Here is a 16,863-nt window from a genome sequence, read left to right on the forward strand (position 1 = left end):
CATAAATCCTCTCAGTTGACTGAATCTAAGGGTATGTCTACACTGCAATTAAACACCCACAGCTGACCCAAGCCAGCTGACTCAGGCTCGCAGGGCTCAGGCTCAAGGGGCTGTTTAACTGCATTGTAGACATTCGGGCTGCAAACCAAGCCCTGGGACTCTCCCACCTCACAGGGTCATAGAATCATAGAATATCAGGGTTGCAAGGGACCTCAGGAAGTCATCTAGTCCAACCCCCTGCTCAAAGCAGGACCAATCCCCAACTAAATCATCCCAGCCAGGGCTTTGTCAAACCTGACCTTAAAAACCTCTAAGGAAGGAGATTCCACCACCTCCCTAAGTAACCCATTCCAGTGCTTCACCACCCTCCTAGTGAAAAAGTTTTTCCTAATGTCCAACGTAAACCTCCCCCACTGCAACTTGAGACCATTACTCCTTGTTCTGTCATCTGGTACCACTGAGAACAGTCTAGATCCATCCTCTTTGGAACCCCCTTTCAGGTAGTTGAAAGCAGCTATCAAATCCCCCCTCATTCTTCTCTTCTGCAGACTAAACAATCCCAGTTCCCTCAGCCTCTCCTCATAAATCATGTGCTCCAGCCCCCTAATCATTTTTGTTGCCCTCCGCTGGAGCCGTTGATCACTGCCCGTTGAGGCCGATGATCTAGCCAGCTTTCTATCCACCTTATAGTCCATTCATCCAGCCCATACTTCTTTAACTTTATGGCAAGACTACTGTAGGAGACTATATCAAAAACTTTGCTAAAGTCAAGGAATAACACTTCCACTGCTTTCCCCTCATCCACAGAGCCAGTTATCTCATCATAGAAGGCAGTTAGGTTAGTCAGGCATGACTTGCCTTGGTGAATCCATGCTGACTGTACCTGATCACTTTCCTTGAACCTGTGCTCCATCTCAAGCCTGAACATCTATGCTGCAGTTGAACAGCCCCTTAGCCTGAGCCCTGCAAGCCCAAGTTAGCTGGCATGGGCTAGCTGCAGATTTTTAATTGCACTGTAGACATACCCCTAAGGGTAGCCTTAGAGCTAAGAAGGGTTCTTACAGCACCCATTCAGGTTCCGTATACCGTGCCTCAGGATCTGATATTATGTTCCCTCAGAAATTGTCTGGTACCACCTGTGCAATGTCAAGGCTCCTGGTACTGACAACTATGGTGCTGATGGCCCCGGAACCACAGGATGCTCTTATCTATTAGTGACTTTACCAGTACAGTCACTTTTGGTACAGTCATCTGTCATGGGTGTTTCACAGACTTCAATGTATACATTACTGAGGGTTTACTTAGCAGCTAAGGACTTCTCTGTATCCTCTGTACTGGACTTACCTCTGTTGGCAACCTTAAAAGTGCCTCCACTGGTACCAACATCATTACTGACCTTGGTGCCTAATGTATCCCCTATACCAGCGAAATCTCAGTTGGTCTGGGCGCTGAGTACACCAACTGGAAAGTCCCTCCTTTGCACGAAAAATATTCTTTCTCCTCCTATGAATCTGAGGACAGCAGGAAAGCTTCATCAACAAGATCCCTTGTCTCAGGAGATTCAGGCCCGCTCCTGCAGGGCTGGGATTCTAGGGCTGATTTTGGTTATCAAAGACTGAAGACTAGGTAAGAGAGGATATGAATTTTTGGTACCCTCCTCTTTGGCTAACAACCTTCTATGCTCATCAACACACTTGGGCTTTTTGGGACATATTCCCCATGTCAAAGAATTGCTTCAGCATCATAAACCAGACCCAGATCATCCTTGCCCCAACATCCCATGAAGGGCATATCACTCACTCAAATGGTGCAAACAACGGAACACTGTCCTTGATCATGTTTCTTCTTCCTCTCCAGATGAGGCTGTCAGAATCTTCATCCACCCCAGGTGATTATAAAACATTTCAAGATCTTATGAGGGGAGTTGCCTCAACTCTAGAGATTCCTGTTGAGGTAGTTCAAGACAAAGTCTCAAACTCCTCCATACCTCTGTATCAACTCGCTTGACTACCAGTTAGGCCCTGCCAAATTACTGTGGTAAACCTCAGCCTCAGTAGCTTCAACATCTAAAAGAACGGATGGGTGCTATTAAGCCCCTTCTCAAGGATTTGAACAAGTTTATACCCATCTCTCACAAGGCTCACTGGCAGCAGCCAATAAAATGAATCTCCAGAGACAACAAAGGTTGATTTCCCCCCAGAATTGGAATTGTTTGGCAGGAAAAACTGTTCCACCTCTAGTTTGCAAATAAGAATTTACAACTACCAAGCCTTGTTGGCAATATATGATTATATTAATTGGGACTCTGAAAAAATTCACTGAGAAGATTCCACAGGAAATGATAGATAAATTCAAATCCATCATTGCCAAGGGTCAACTTGTGGCTGGAACATCTCTGCAGGCAGCACTTGGTGGGTGCTTCCATAGCAATGGGAAGGTCCTCTTGACTCCACTCATCTGGAATTCTTAAGGAGGTACAAGTCATAATTGAAAACCTTCCATTCAAGGGATGCAGCTTTTTCTATGCCAAGGCACACTACATTCTTTTAAGGACTCAATGGCAACCCTGAGGTCTTTGGGAGTCTATACACCTGCTCTCAAAGGAAAACAATATAAGCCACAGCTTTACCAAATGCCATTCCTTCTATCAACAGAACAAACAGTTGGATCCACTAAGGAAATGACAACATTTTCCTTGGTAGAAATCTTCCACTTCCACTGCTTTGTTGACCCATCAGCCTTCTTTGATTGATTTTGGCTGCTTGCTTAAGAGCGGAGTACCAATCCCTACCGATCATCCCATCCCACCCCATCTCTTTCTTTTGGGAATCATTTATATCTGTTCTGAAAATTCTGGAACACTATCACTATTGATCAGTGGGTTCTGAACATAATAGAGATTGCATATACTATCCAGTTCCAGTCTCCTTGTCACCCTCAAATACCTCCCCCAAATGATCCTTCTGATGAGAGTGTCTTTTGTTAAGAGGTGTGTCTCCTGATGCAACAGAAATCCTGCGTCAGTACGGGGGAGAGGGGTTTTATTCCCCAAAAGAGAGCACTGAAGTCTATCCTGGACCTAAGACAACTAAACACCTTCATCAGAAAGGTCAAGTTCAGGATCATTTGCTTCTGTTGCCCTATCCCTAGAGCAGAGGAGATTGATACACCACTCTCCATCCCCTGGATGCCCATTTTTGCATCACAGTTCACCCAGCCCACATAAGATATTTAACATTCCTAATGGGAGATTGCTATTACCAGTACAGAGTACTAACATTTGGCCTGTTGATAGCTCCCAGACTGTTCAAAGTGCCTTGAAAGAATGGCTGCGTACCTCAGGAAGTTGGAAATCCAAATGTTTCCATACTTAAATGGCTGATTTGTGCAAAGTCTCCTCAACAGGTAGCAGACTTCATCCAGCAGATACTGCTTCTTTTGTGTGATTAAGTCTGAAAATAAAGACCAGTAACTACTGACCACGGTACAAAAAATAGAGTTCATTGTGGTCATTATAGACTTTGACAATAATGGTATGCACACATGTCCAGGCTAATCCAGAATATATCTGACTACTGGGCTGTATGGCATCCTGTACCTTTATGACTCAGCATGCCAGACTTTACCTGTGCTGCATGCAAAAGTGACTGAAGTCTGTATATCAGCCAAGCAAACATCATCTGGACATGTTGGTTCCTGTTCCACCATGAGTCCTGTTATGATTAGAGGTGGATAGACCTGACAAAAGTCTGCAAAGGGGTTCCATTCTTTCCCCACCAGTTCTATCAAAGACTCTGATGATAGATGCATCCACGTTGGGCGGGGGGGCCCATCTTGGATGACTTGCAAATGCAGTGGTTGTGGACACCTTGAGAAACAACTCTTCTCATAAACATGCTAGAGTTAAGAACCAGTCATCAAGCTTATGTGATCTTTCTACCAGCCATCAAGGGGCTTACCACGTAAGTCATAACAGGCAACATTAGCATGTTTTACTTAAACAAGCAGAGTGGAATCAGATTCATTCTGCTGTGTCAAGAGGTACCCCAACTGTAGAACTTTTTACATATGCCAGAAAGTTACCCTGAAGAAGATTGATCTTCCAGGAATACACAGTGTACTGTCAGATCACCTCAGCAGAAAGTTTGTGGACAACAGGAAATGTTGTCCATAAAAGATGATGTGACTCAATAGCTATTCATCAAGTGGGGTTCCCCTACTATGAACTGGTTCACCATCAGGCTGTACAGGAAATCTCATCGCTTCTGCCCCAGAGAGCATCAGAGTCCAGAGACTACTTTGGATGCATTTCTGATCCTGTGATCCATGGATCCTCTCTACACCACATTTCTTCCAATTCCACCAACACCAAGTGTTGATATAATGTCTAAATGGGACAGATGAGAGTGATGCCTTTGGGATTTTGGCCCGTTTTATTCAATGACATTTTGGAAGGCTGTGACCTGTGATTTCCACTTAACACTTCTTGTGGTTAGTTAAATCATGCTGGAATTGTTGGTTAAAATTATTAATACTGCCCTCTGGAAAGGCAAGAGACCACTTCCCTGGAGAGTTACAACTTTACTCAAGAAACTATTTCTAGATCCTAGTAATCTTGCCTAATCTTTTCTTACCTTTACCCCATTGTCTCTTCCCCAGAAAACGGAATTACTTTTTTTTCCCTCTTAGCTGAATGATTACAGATATCTTATACATTTTAATTCTTTTAATAATGAGAAAGTATAACCCTTTTTTGGAGAGGCAGTCTGCATGTGTTTCTCCTAGACCTGGGAGATGCTGTAAGATATTCATATAATAAAAGTCCCTTATAATCAAGTTGTTATAGCTCCATAGCTCACATGCTATGCAGATCCATACTTGGCATCCCTTCCCATTTTTCACTTTACTGCATTCTCCTCACTCGCTTCCTTTCCTTTCTGTGAATGTCCCTTCTTTGTTTTTTCTTATTTCACCTCCTTGTGTAATCATTTCAATCAGATTGATGAGGTGTTAAGTGAATATTGTTTTTGATAAATAACTATAATCAGAAAATATTGCTAACTAGCACCTTTTTTAATAAATATGTTGGAAGTTGACCCTATAAGGTATTTGAAGCACCTTGTGTAATAATTTGTTGTATTTTTGCATTTGTTAGTTATCACAGTGAATATGTACTTCTAATGTAAAATTATTTTCTTTCCTCTTTTAGTGCATTTGAAACGCCATTTTATGTTCCGAAACCATCTCTGTTTAGTTTTCGAAATGCTGTCCTACAACCTCTATGACCTGTTGCGGAACACCAACTTCAGAGGTGTCTCACTGAACCTGACACGAAAGTTTGCACAGCAGATGTGCACTGCACTGCTTTTCCTTGCGACTCCTGAACTTAGTATCATTCACTGTGACCTAAAACCTGAGAATATCCTGCTCTGTAACCCCAAACGAAGCGCTATCAAGATTGTTGATTTTGGCAGTTCTTGCCAACTTGGGCAGAGGGTGGGTGTTACATAAATGTTAATGTTTTGTCTAATTAGAAGCTTGAGGAACATTTAAAAATGAGATTAAGCAAATCCTAACACTTTCTCATTGCCAATTTCAGCTTTGCTTATGTTGATTAATATTAAACACTGATTTGTTTTTATGATGTGGCAACATAAGGTTGCCTATGAAAAATATCTTTAACAAATTCCCAGTTAATTTTCCTGACACTATTTCATAATGCAAAAGACATCTACATTTAACAGTAGGAGCTTAATATAGTACAAGGGTAACAAATTAAATATTTTCATTAGTATTTTCTTTTTCTGTGTTTGTAATTCCTTTTTTGATTTTAAGATATTGCTTGGTATGGGTAAGTGAAAACATTCAAGATATTTGTTGATAGTAACATTAGAATAGTTGGCTTTTAAATACAGGGCCAACCAGACTCAGAGCTTTGAGGTAACTTTAAAAAAAAAATTTAGAGAGAGAGAGAGAGAACACTATTTCCATAACATTAATCTTTTGTCATAAAGTGTGCTCATTGTTAGGAATAGAAGAAAATAAGTGGTAGACTGGGAATACTGGGTAGCTCAGGGGACTGCTGAGGGTGTGTGGAACTTCTAACATCTACTTCGCTAGCTGAAATTCAGTTCCAGGGTGAAAAACTTGAGCCACTGTCATCTGATAGTTGTTCAGTGGTTCAGTCCACATCACAGAATCCACCACCAAAATTAGCACTAATTGGCCATGTTCTTGACAGTCTCTCCCAAGACACAAAAATTGAATGGGTTTAGTGACTAAGGCCTCAGTTCTGCAAACATTAAGCATATGAGTAATTTTACTCATATGGGTAGTTGCATTTACTTCAATGGGATTATTAGAGTAAGTAAAATTATGTATGCATTTAAGTGTTTGCGGAATAGGGGCCTGAATTACCCTATGTCCTGCAGATGGTTCCTTTAGATTAGAATAGAGGCACATTGCTTGGGCAGTAAAGGAAAACGTAGGGCTTCGCTACACTTGCAAGTTAGAGCGCATTAAAGCAGCCCCAGGCGCCCTAACTCACGACCCGTCCACACTGGCAAGGCACTTAGAGCGCCTGGACTCTGCAGCTGGAGCGCTGCACGAGAAGCATAACGCTTGCTGCGCCTTGGCTGAAATACCCCCGCATCAGTGTGAACGAGGTGTTGCATTACTGCACTTCGATCAGCCTCCGGAAACGTCCCATAATCCCCTTAAGTCAAGTGACCACTCTTGTCATTGTTTTGAACTCGGCTGTAGGAAAGCAGATATGCCCTTTCAGAGCACCGTTTTTGACAGCTGGCATGCTTATCTGCTCTGGGACAAAGCAAGCCATTAGTGTCGAATGCTGCTTGCTGAGAGTGAGAGAGAGAGGCGGGGGGGCGGGGGCTGCTGCTGTCTGAACTTACAAGACAGCATGCTGACATGCTCTCAGCTGCTCCAAAACCCACACTCTCTCCCCCCACATACACACAACACACTCCACCCCACCCCCCTATTTGAAAAGCACGTTGCAGCCACTTGCATGCTGGGATAGCTACCACAATGCACTGCTCTCAGTGGTGTTGCAAGAGCTGCTAATGTGGCCACGCCAGTGCGCTTGAATCTGATAGTGTGAAGACACTGCAGCGCTTTCCCTACTGCGCTCTCCAAGGGCTGGTTTAATGCACAGCGCTCTACATCTGCAAGTGTAGCCATACCCTTAGATTGCCATGATTTATGCCGTATGTGTTTTGAGGATAAATAGATTACTTCAGTATTCAGGGCTATCTATCTTAGTACTTCAATGAGTACTAATTTCACTTACATTAAAAAAAAATTGGATTAAACCATTTACTGTAATTGTAGATAAGTACATAAATATTGTTTTAACAGATGCCAAAAGCTTCTCCCTTCCTGAGGAAGAATTGGACTCTCCACCTAGTTTAGTTTTTAATGGCAGTCTGCTCATAGACATTATTTCAAGATACATGGAGCATGTTTATTGCACCCCAATATATCCTAGTGTGCAGAAAGGTTCTTCACTGTCTGAATGCATTCAGTCAGTGAAGAAACATCCCACCATACATAAGTATCAGGGGGTAGCCGTGTTAGTCTGTATCCACAAAAACAACAAGGAGTCCGGTGGCACCTTAAAGACTAACAGATTTATTTGGGCATAAGCTTTCGTGGGTAAAAAATCCACTTCTTCAGATGCAACCATACATACCCACTATACATAGTAACCTTTCCCTGCCTGACTGCTCTAAAACAGGGGTGTCAGTCATACAGATGACTAGGAATCCTGTAGAAAGAAATTTTCAAAAGCATCTAAGTGACTTGGGAGCTTAAGCATCATTGAAAGCCAATGGGACTTGGGCTCCTAAATGCCTAAACACTTTTGAACATGGAATTTAGGCTTGCAAGTCACTTAGGCACTTCTGAAATTTTACTTATAAAGATTAAGAATGCTATTCCCTTTTCTTTTCAACAGTTGAGTGTTGGGAGGAGTGTGAAGAAGGATGTTCCCCACCCACAGCAGGAACCGAACAGAAATCTGAATAGGATATTCAGAGGAGGATATTAGTCTGAATTGGGAGAAATCCTATTTTTTCTTAAAGATTAATTTATACAAACAAAATGATCTCTTTGAGTAAAGCCCTATTTTTAAAGATTTGTAGCAGATGTTGGGGCTCAGGAGAGTGCTAGTATTTTATTAAGTATTGATATGTAAATATCTGAGACTTCAAGTACAAATTCTGATTTTTATATTTATTATTAAATTTCCAGACTTCCCTTTTCGTCCTCCCCAACCTCAAAAATACTTTTCTGTGGTAAAGTTCTTGTAAGTCACTAATGTCTAAATCAGGACAAGGCTTTTCAGAAGTTATTCATTATCTTTCTATGTGTTTATTTCAGATATACCAATATATCCAGAGTCGTTTTTATAGATCTCCAGAGGTGCTACTGGGAATGCCTTATGACCTTGCAATTGACATGTGGTCCCTTGGGTGTATTTTAGTAGAAATGCACACTGGAGAACCTCTCTTTAGTGGAGCAAACGAGGTGTGTAAATTCCCAATGGTAGAAGTGATCTTATTCTTCATTCTTTCTAATCAGGAGTTTGATCTAATTAATTGTAAGGCACACATAGAGGAAGCCTGTTTAATTGTTTAAGAATTGGCATCAACTTGGCAGTAGGAATATCTTTTGACAGGAGTCTAAAGTACAGATTGCTTATATCAAATTGTAATGTATTGATTTCTGCAAATATTGATACTTGTACTTATTTGTGTATTTGCTTCTTACATAAAAATTAATATTCTCAAATGTTACAGCTGCTTTGTAACTCAACAGCTTTTTTAGGTAGTTCCAATTTTCTTCCCACATGTCTACCTAGAATTTTAGATTTCATCTCATTGCCAAATTATCTACATTTGTTTTTATAACTATTCTTTCTTTTGAACCAGGTGGATCAAATGAATAAAATAGTGGAAGTTCTGGGTATAGCACCTGCTCATATTCTTGACCAAGCACCAAAAGCAAGAAAGTTCTTTGAAAAGTTGCCAGATGGCACTTGGAACTTAAAGAAGACCAAAGATGGAAAAAGGGTAGGTTAGGTATCCTAGATAAGGAATGGAGTGTTCAAAATAAGTTTCTGTGGTAACTATTGTACTGATTAAAAATGTTTGTTCTTTTGAAGACTTAATTTTAACACTATTTAATATTCAGTATGATAGAATTGATTTGAAAATTAAATCTATGAATGTTCTCAGTACTGACAAATAACTCCTGACTTTCATTTGATTTTCTTTTATGGTTTATTTAAACGGTGATAATGTAAAGTCTAGCTTATAACTTGAATGACAATCAACTGCTAACTTCTCAACAGGAGTACAAACCACCAGGAACTCGTAAACTTCACAATATACTTGGAGTTGAAACAGGGGGACCAGGCGGACGGCGTACTGGGGAATCGGGTCATACTGTAGCTGACTACTTGAAGTTCAAAGACCTCATCTTAAGGATGCTTGATTATGACCCCAAAACCCGAATTCAACCTTATTATGCCCTGCAGCACAGTTTCTTTAAGAAAACAGCAGATGAAGGTACAAATACAAGTAACAGTGTGTCTACGAGTCCTGCCATGGAGCAGTCGCAGTCTTCAGGAACCACCTCTAGCACATCTTCAAGCTCAGGTACATTTCTCATTAGTAAATTGTCAAGACAGTATTATTTTAAAGAGAAAATATCAAAAATTTCAAGTCAGCAATTTTTCCATATAATTGTCTTCATTTTTTTCACTTCTGAAAGCCTGTCTTTTTAAAAACAAAAATGTTTAAAAAAAATTCATAATAGATTTCCACTACAACCTATAACTTAAAAGTTCAGTCAAATTTTTTTCATCTAAACCTATTTCTGCTTTATACGGAATAAATTGTTTCAAGATCAAAGCCTAAGATTATGTTCCTAACATAGTTGTTCTGTGGAATGCTGTAAATATTGCTGCTGTTCTATTATTGCTTGTGTTATGATTGTTATAGGTGGGTCTTCTGGGACAAGCAACAGTGGAAGGGCTCGGTCAGACCCTACACATCAACATCGACACAGTGGTGGACACTTCACTGCTGCTGTCCAAGCTATGGACTGTGAAACACAGAGTCCACAGGTATGCTCTTGAACAGAGCTTCTCCCTGATGCATTTATAAAAATGCAATTGCTTTTATATTTTGAGAAGATTGAATCCATAAACTATCCTGTAATGTCAAGATTTATGCTAATTAACACTTCAAAGTGAAAGGTGGGGTAGGCATGGAACTGGCAATTGGAAGACTTGGATTTTGCTAGTCCCAGTTCTTCCACAGATAATCCTTTGTGAATATCTTGGGTAAGTCACTTTGGCTAAGTACTGGGGAATCCTGCAGCTGTAAGAAGGAAGAATCCCCCACTCCCTAACTATGGAGTGTCAGCAACAGAGAGCCTCTAGGGCTCTTGCAGCTTTTCCTCCATTCCCCTGTTAAGGACCAGAGAATTCAAATAGTCATAAATCTTCCAGTCCATCCCAAAGAGCAGTTTGAACATAGACTTTATATGGCCAGAAGGGACTATCATGATCATCTAGTTTGTAGAATCTCACCCACCCACTCCTATAATAGACCCGTAACCTCTGGCTGAGTTACTGAAATCCTCAAATCATGATTTAAAGACTTAAAGTTACAGAGAATCCACCATTTACTCTAGTTTAAACCTGCAAGTGACCAATGCCCCACGCTGCAGAGGAACACGAACACTTCCCCCCCCCCCCCCCCCAAAGCGTTCCTTGCCAATCTGACCCAGGGGGAAATTCCTTCCCAACCCCAAATATGGTGATCAGTTGGACCCTGAGCATCTGGGCAAGACCCACCAGCCCTACAGCTGGGAAAGAATTCTCTGTAGTAACTCAGAGCCCTCCCCATCTAGTGTCCCATCATCAGCTGTTGGAGATATTTGCTGCTATCAGTCACAGATTGGCAATATGCCATTGTACACAGTCTCATCATACCATACGCTCCATAAACTTATCAAGCTCGGTCTTAAAGCCAGTTAGGTTTTTTGCCCCTACTACTTGCATTGGAAGGCTGTTCAAGAACTTCACTCCTCTAATGGTTAGAAACCTTCAACGAATTTCGTCTAAGGTTGATTGCCAGTTTATATCCATTTGTTCTTGTGTCCACATTGGTGCTTAACTTAAATAACTCCTCTCCCTCCCTGGTATTTATCCCTATGATGTATTTATAGAGAGCAGTCATCTCTCTCCTCAACCTTCTTTTGGTTAGGCTAAACAAGCCAAGCTCTTTGAGTCTCCTCTCATAAGGTAGGTTTTCCATTCCTCGGATCATCCTAATAGTCCTTCTCTGCACCTGTTCCAGTTTGAATTCATCTTTTTAAAACCTGGGAGATCAGAACTGCACACAATATTCCAGTTGAGGTCTCACCAGTACCTTGTATAATGGTATTACCACTTCTGTTTCTCTACTGGAAACACCTTGCCTGATGCATCCTAGGACTGCATTAGTCTTTTTCACAGCATCACATTGGCGGCTCATAGTCATCCTGTGATCAACTGATACACCCAGCTCTTTCTCCTTCTCTTCCAACTGAAAAGTCCCCAGCTTATAGCAGAAATTTTTGTTGTTAGTCCCTAAGTGCATGACCTTGCACTTTGCACTATTAAATTTCATCAAATTTTTATTACTCCAGTTTTCAAAGTCATCCAGATCTTCTTGTAGGATACTCCAGTCCTCTTCTGTATTGGCAATACCTCCCAACTTTGTGTCATCCACAGTCTTTATTAACACACACCTGCTTTTTGTGCCAAGGTCACAACAGTATTGCAGAGAACCCACACAGAGCTTGCAGTGGCAGGGTCTGTCCCCAGGTAAACCTGTGCTTCAGTTTCTCTCTTTATCCCCATTTGACATTAATGTTTCTAAGACATATTAATGTTCTTGAAGGAAAGCCACTATACAAGTGCAAAGTAGTAGTAGTATTTTTTGTTGCTTTTATTATTCGTTGAACTATGGTCTTGGTTAAAAATATAAATGAGTATATATCTGCTTGATTTACTGATAAAAGAATAAAACTAAAATGTAGTAGTTATTGGCCATTGCTGCTCATCACTTTACAACATAAAGCTAGTGGAAAAACAAAGCTTCTCAGTATTGCCATCGCTATTATAAAAGGAGTAATTGTACTTCTTCCCAGGTGAGGGGAATAATTATGAAAATAAACTTATGAAATCAGTTTTATTAGCTAATATTTTGGTAGAGTTGTTAATAATACTCTTCTGATGCTATTGGGATCTCAATGCAAGCTTCAAGCTACTTGTCTAATAATATTAATACAGTAAAAGCTGTTTTATCCGGCACTTCACCAACTGGAAAGCTCTATAAAGCAGCCAGGACAGGTTGTCGTTTGCGGGGAACTGCCTGAGGTGAGGGCCCCCCGCACCCGCCACCCCACACTCCCTCCCGTGCCCCAACCCACTGCCTCGAGCTCCCTCCCGCACCCAAACTTCCTCCCAGAGCTCATTTCCCGCACCTGCTCCTGTGCCCCAACCCCCAGCCCCGCACTCCCTCCCATACCCAAACTCCCTCCCTCCTAGTTAACCAGCATTTTTCACTTACCGGCATCCCCCATTCCTCCAATATGCCAGATAAAACAGCTTTTACTGTACTAATAATTTGTTTTTCAGTATTAGAGACCCCAATCAGAGATCAAGGTCCTGTTGTGCTAGGCACGATGTAAACACACACTTACTGATTACTACCATTAAACAATGCTGCCTCTGAATTTGCTTTTTACAACTTTTGCAGTAGGTCACATAATTAGAATTTTTTTCTTGAGTGTATCAGCAATATTAAATTCAAAGTGTCTGTCCTAGTTTTTCTTTTCCAAAGATACATTTAGAAAAGCGTATTAGAAATATTTCTAGCTTCATACTTTTATCAGTTTTTATGCTACTTAAAATTTAGTTTTATTTTTTACATTAGAGTAAATTTTAATCGTTTTTAAGCTCTTTGTATAAATGGCATATAAAACATATTTGATTAAACTTTTTATTTCTTAAACTACTGTCATAGGTTCGACAGCAGTTTCCTCCTCCACTTGGTTGGACAAGCACTGAAGCTCCTACACAGGTCACCGTTGAAACCCATCCAGTTCAAGAAACCACCTTTCATGTAACCCCTCAGCAACAGAATGCATTACATCACCACCATGGGAATAACTCCCACCATCACCACCACCACCACCATCATCATGGACAGCAAGCCTTGGGTAGCCGGACCAGGCCAAGGGTCTACAATTCTCCCACAAATAGCTCCTCCACCCAGGATTCTATGGAGGTGGGCCATAGTCACCACTCCATGACATCTCTGTCTTCCTCAACTACTTCTTCCTCTACATCTTCCTCCTCTACCGGTAACCAAGGCAATCAAGCCTATCAGAACCGCCCAGTGGCTGCTAATACCTTGGACTTCGGACAAAATGGAGCTATAGACATGAATTTAACAGTCTATTCTAATCCGCGCCAAGAGACTGGCATAGCTGGACATCCAACATACCAGTTTTCTGCTAATACAGGTCCTGCTCATTACATGACTGAAGGACACCTTGCAATGAGGCAAGGAATTGATAGAGAAGAGTCTCCCATGACAGGAGTTTGTGTTCAGCAAAGTCCTGTGGCTAGCTCGTGACTAAACTGAAACTAAGTTTGTTTCTTGTGTGTTTTTATAGAAGTGGTGTTTTTCCAAAAACAAAGTGCAAAGCTGCTTGAATCAGAAGGAGATAAACTCACTGAACCGCTACAGGAGGGCAAAGCTGACTATTTTTTTAAACTTGAAAAGATTGCAAAGGGACAATGAAAGTTTTTTAAGAGCCATGTCCAAACCCACCTTAATGGATAGCTTAGAGGTGTTGTCTCACCTTTTGCTTCCCCCTTCCTCCCATTTTAACTTGCCACAACTTAGTCATAGATTTTTTTTTTTTTTTTTTGTCTCATTCAACAGGGGTTAATGTTCAAATGTTGGTCTTAGTTGCAAATTATTTTTTTTAAAAGCACTGCACAGGATTTACATAAAAGGACCCTTTGAGGTTGGTGGGGAGGGATTGAGTAATATGGGTTTTTTAAGTTCCCCAAATACACATGGGCACAGAAATGCAGTACTGTAAGGAAGAGGGACCTTCAGATTACACTATATATAATATTCAACTGTAAAAAGGGACAGTTGTAAAGGAGTTTGTAAGGCACATTAAGCATGCTAAGTGGCGGTGATCAGAACTCTCCTTATCTGAATCTACTGAGGATCAAAGCAGCAATTATAATGGGATTCTGTGTGTCTCATATTTTAGAGACCACAGTCAGCTAGTATTGGAATATGACTGGTCTCATAACTAAGGTGCACTGAGAAGCAATCAACGGGTTGGTCCTGGCCAGTCTTGGGGAGGTCTTAAGTGGTGGTCTTTGGGATAACCTTTGGCCTTATGGATTTGGACTCTTAAATTAGAAGAGCCTACCATTTCAGATGCAATCACATTTGGACATGCTTTTGCAGACAGTCCTTAATGCTGAAAACAGAGAATGGGTAATTCAAGAGGCCTTTCTTTTAAAATAGACTTTTGTGACCCACTTATTGTAAGGTATTGCAAGGTCACTTTGCGTGTGTCATAAAGTTGACTTCCTTATTGGTTGAAGGTCACAGAAGTAGTGGTTTGCGTTTGATGGAAATAGCTACAACTGTGTCCCTTCCTGCTTTTTTACTTTTTTCTTTTGCTTTTTCTCGGCACGTGGTTTCTCCACCATTACTTCTGCACAAAGATGTCTTCTGTTCATTCTGAACATTTTAAAAAATGCAGAATTTTATGTGACTGCTTTTTTGCCTCACAATTATGCTGTGAATTTTACAAAAATTTATTTTCTTTTTTGATAATTTATTGTACCAAAGCTGTTTTTATAGCACATAGATGTCTGTAACCAATAATGTAGCAGTTCTGCACTTTGACACAAGGTGTAATTAGACCATTTTTAAATGTCAGTTGAAAATTATGGCTGTACTATTGCTTAAACAAAACTGGAACTGTTGTTGAATTCATAGCCAATACATTTACGGCAATCTGTGTACTGAACATAATAGATTGACATCTAATTCAAGACTACAACATCTGTTACATTATAAATGTGTTCAGGCTTCTGAAGGTAAAAGGGACACTAGATCCAGAAGCTATGAAACCAGCAGTTGATTCTTGTATTCCTTATTAACATAAATGTAAACTTGAAGGTAAGACCTTGATTGCATGAACAGGTCCAAAACAATAGTATGAGTAAAGCAAAAAGCTCATGAGAGACCTGAAGTTAGCAGGCTGTATTTAACAGGTGCCTAATTTTTGGGTTATGCTGCCTTAATATAACACAGTCAGCTTGGCAGTTGCTAAATTTATGGGCCCACATAAAGATTTATAAATATTATGAATAAAAACTCAGTGAATTAAAGTGAAAAATAAGGGTAGTTCAGCAATTGCCTATCCCAGAACATTGTTTGCCCATTAGATATTACAGAAGCAGTGATCTACCTCTGCCAGTAAGCCCTTTAAAAAGGTAATTCAGCAGAAGAATATTGCATCCTTACACTGGTCAATTCCATGTGGCTGGCTAGGTCAGGTTTTTTTTGAACAAAAGTTTTTTTTGTTATATTTAATGGCAACACAGCAGCTGAATATTGTGTAAATGCAAATGAGTACTTGGGGGTTATCAGTTTTTGTAAATCACAATTTTTTTTATCACGGGATCCATATTTCTTTTGTATTGACATGTCAAGCCTGTGAATTAAAGTATTTTTGAACTCAGTAGTTCAGAAAAGTTTACAGTGATTGAAATGCTGTCATCTTAGAAACAGAGCACTGAGTTTAGCAATATAAAAAGGAATCCAGTACTTACTGCTGTCTAGAAATATAAGGGTAATATAAAATATGGGTAATTTTTCCTGTGTTGGTTGCCACACTTTAGCAAGCACCAAAAATTAAAGCCGTTTAAAAAAATATTTACATAAAAATCATAAAATCCAATGCTTCTGCATACTGTGTTATGTTACAGTCCAGTTTTGTGTGCTTTACTACACAGTTTGGTTACAGGACTTCTGTGCATTGTAAACATAAACAGCATGGAAAAGGTTAAATACCTGTGTTCAGATTGTAAGATCTAGTCCGGACTTGCTGTGTATATTGTAACGTTAAATGAAAAAGACAAGCCCTTTGTATTATAGTCATGCAGTCTTATGTATGATAAACAGTTGAATAATTTGTCCTCAGACTCTTTACTGTGCTTTTTAAAAAAGTAATTTAAGAGAAAAATGTAAACATAGTAATATCTTCCTATGCAATTAACCTACTCCAAACCTTGGTTTGGTAGGTATAACTATAGTAAAATATGTAAATATTAGATACATTGACACAGACTTTAAAAAAAATTACAGAAGTAAAAGTTGGAGGCGTAACAGATCATTTTGAGTTTTTAATTGAAACAGCAAGGTATATAAATCATTGATGTATAAACACTGACGCATTTTGATCTCTGCTTGATTCCAATTGACATATAATATTGCTTTTAGTTTCAGAATTGTTTATATTCTCATCCACTAGTTTCAGAATATTACAGAGATCTTCTTACATGCACTTTAGAGTTCCTACTATTATAATCAATTGATAGATTTCAAGGCCAGAAGGGCCATTATAATGATCTAGTCTGACCTCCTGCATAACACTGGCATAGAATTTTACCTGGTAATTCCTGCATCAAGCCCATATCGTTTGGTTGAGTTAGCACATATGTTTTAGAAAGACATCCAG

General features: G+C 40.1%; 1 protein-coding gene across 1 annotated transcript in view; it reads left to right on the plus strand.

Annotated features, from left to right (window-relative positions):
* Positions 1-16,325, plus strand: part of DYRK1A (dual specificity tyrosine phosphorylation regulated kinase 1A) — a 125,461-nt gene extending 109,136 nt beyond the window's left edge. The window contains exons 7-12 of the mRNA XM_065397497.1: positions 5,210-5,496; positions 8,401-8,547; positions 8,952-9,092; positions 9,374-9,680; positions 10,026-10,150; positions 13,104-16,325. Coding sequence (XP_065253569.1) covers positions 5,210-5,496; positions 8,401-8,547; positions 8,952-9,092; positions 9,374-9,680; positions 10,026-10,150; positions 13,104-13,718 — 1,622 coding nt within the window. The 3' untranslated portion in view covers positions 13,719-16,325. The remainder of the gene's footprint in view (positions 1-5,209; positions 5,497-8,400; positions 8,548-8,951; positions 9,093-9,373; positions 9,681-10,025; positions 10,151-13,103) is intronic.
* Positions 16,326-16,863: the final 538 nt, after the last annotated feature.

The sequence above is a fragment of the Emys orbicularis genome, chromosome 1 (genome assembly GCF_028017835.1).
Source record: "Emys orbicularis isolate rEmyOrb1 chromosome 1, rEmyOrb1.hap1, whole genome shotgun sequence".
Lineage (NCBI taxonomy): Eukaryota > Metazoa > Chordata > Testudines > Emydidae > Emys > Emys orbicularis.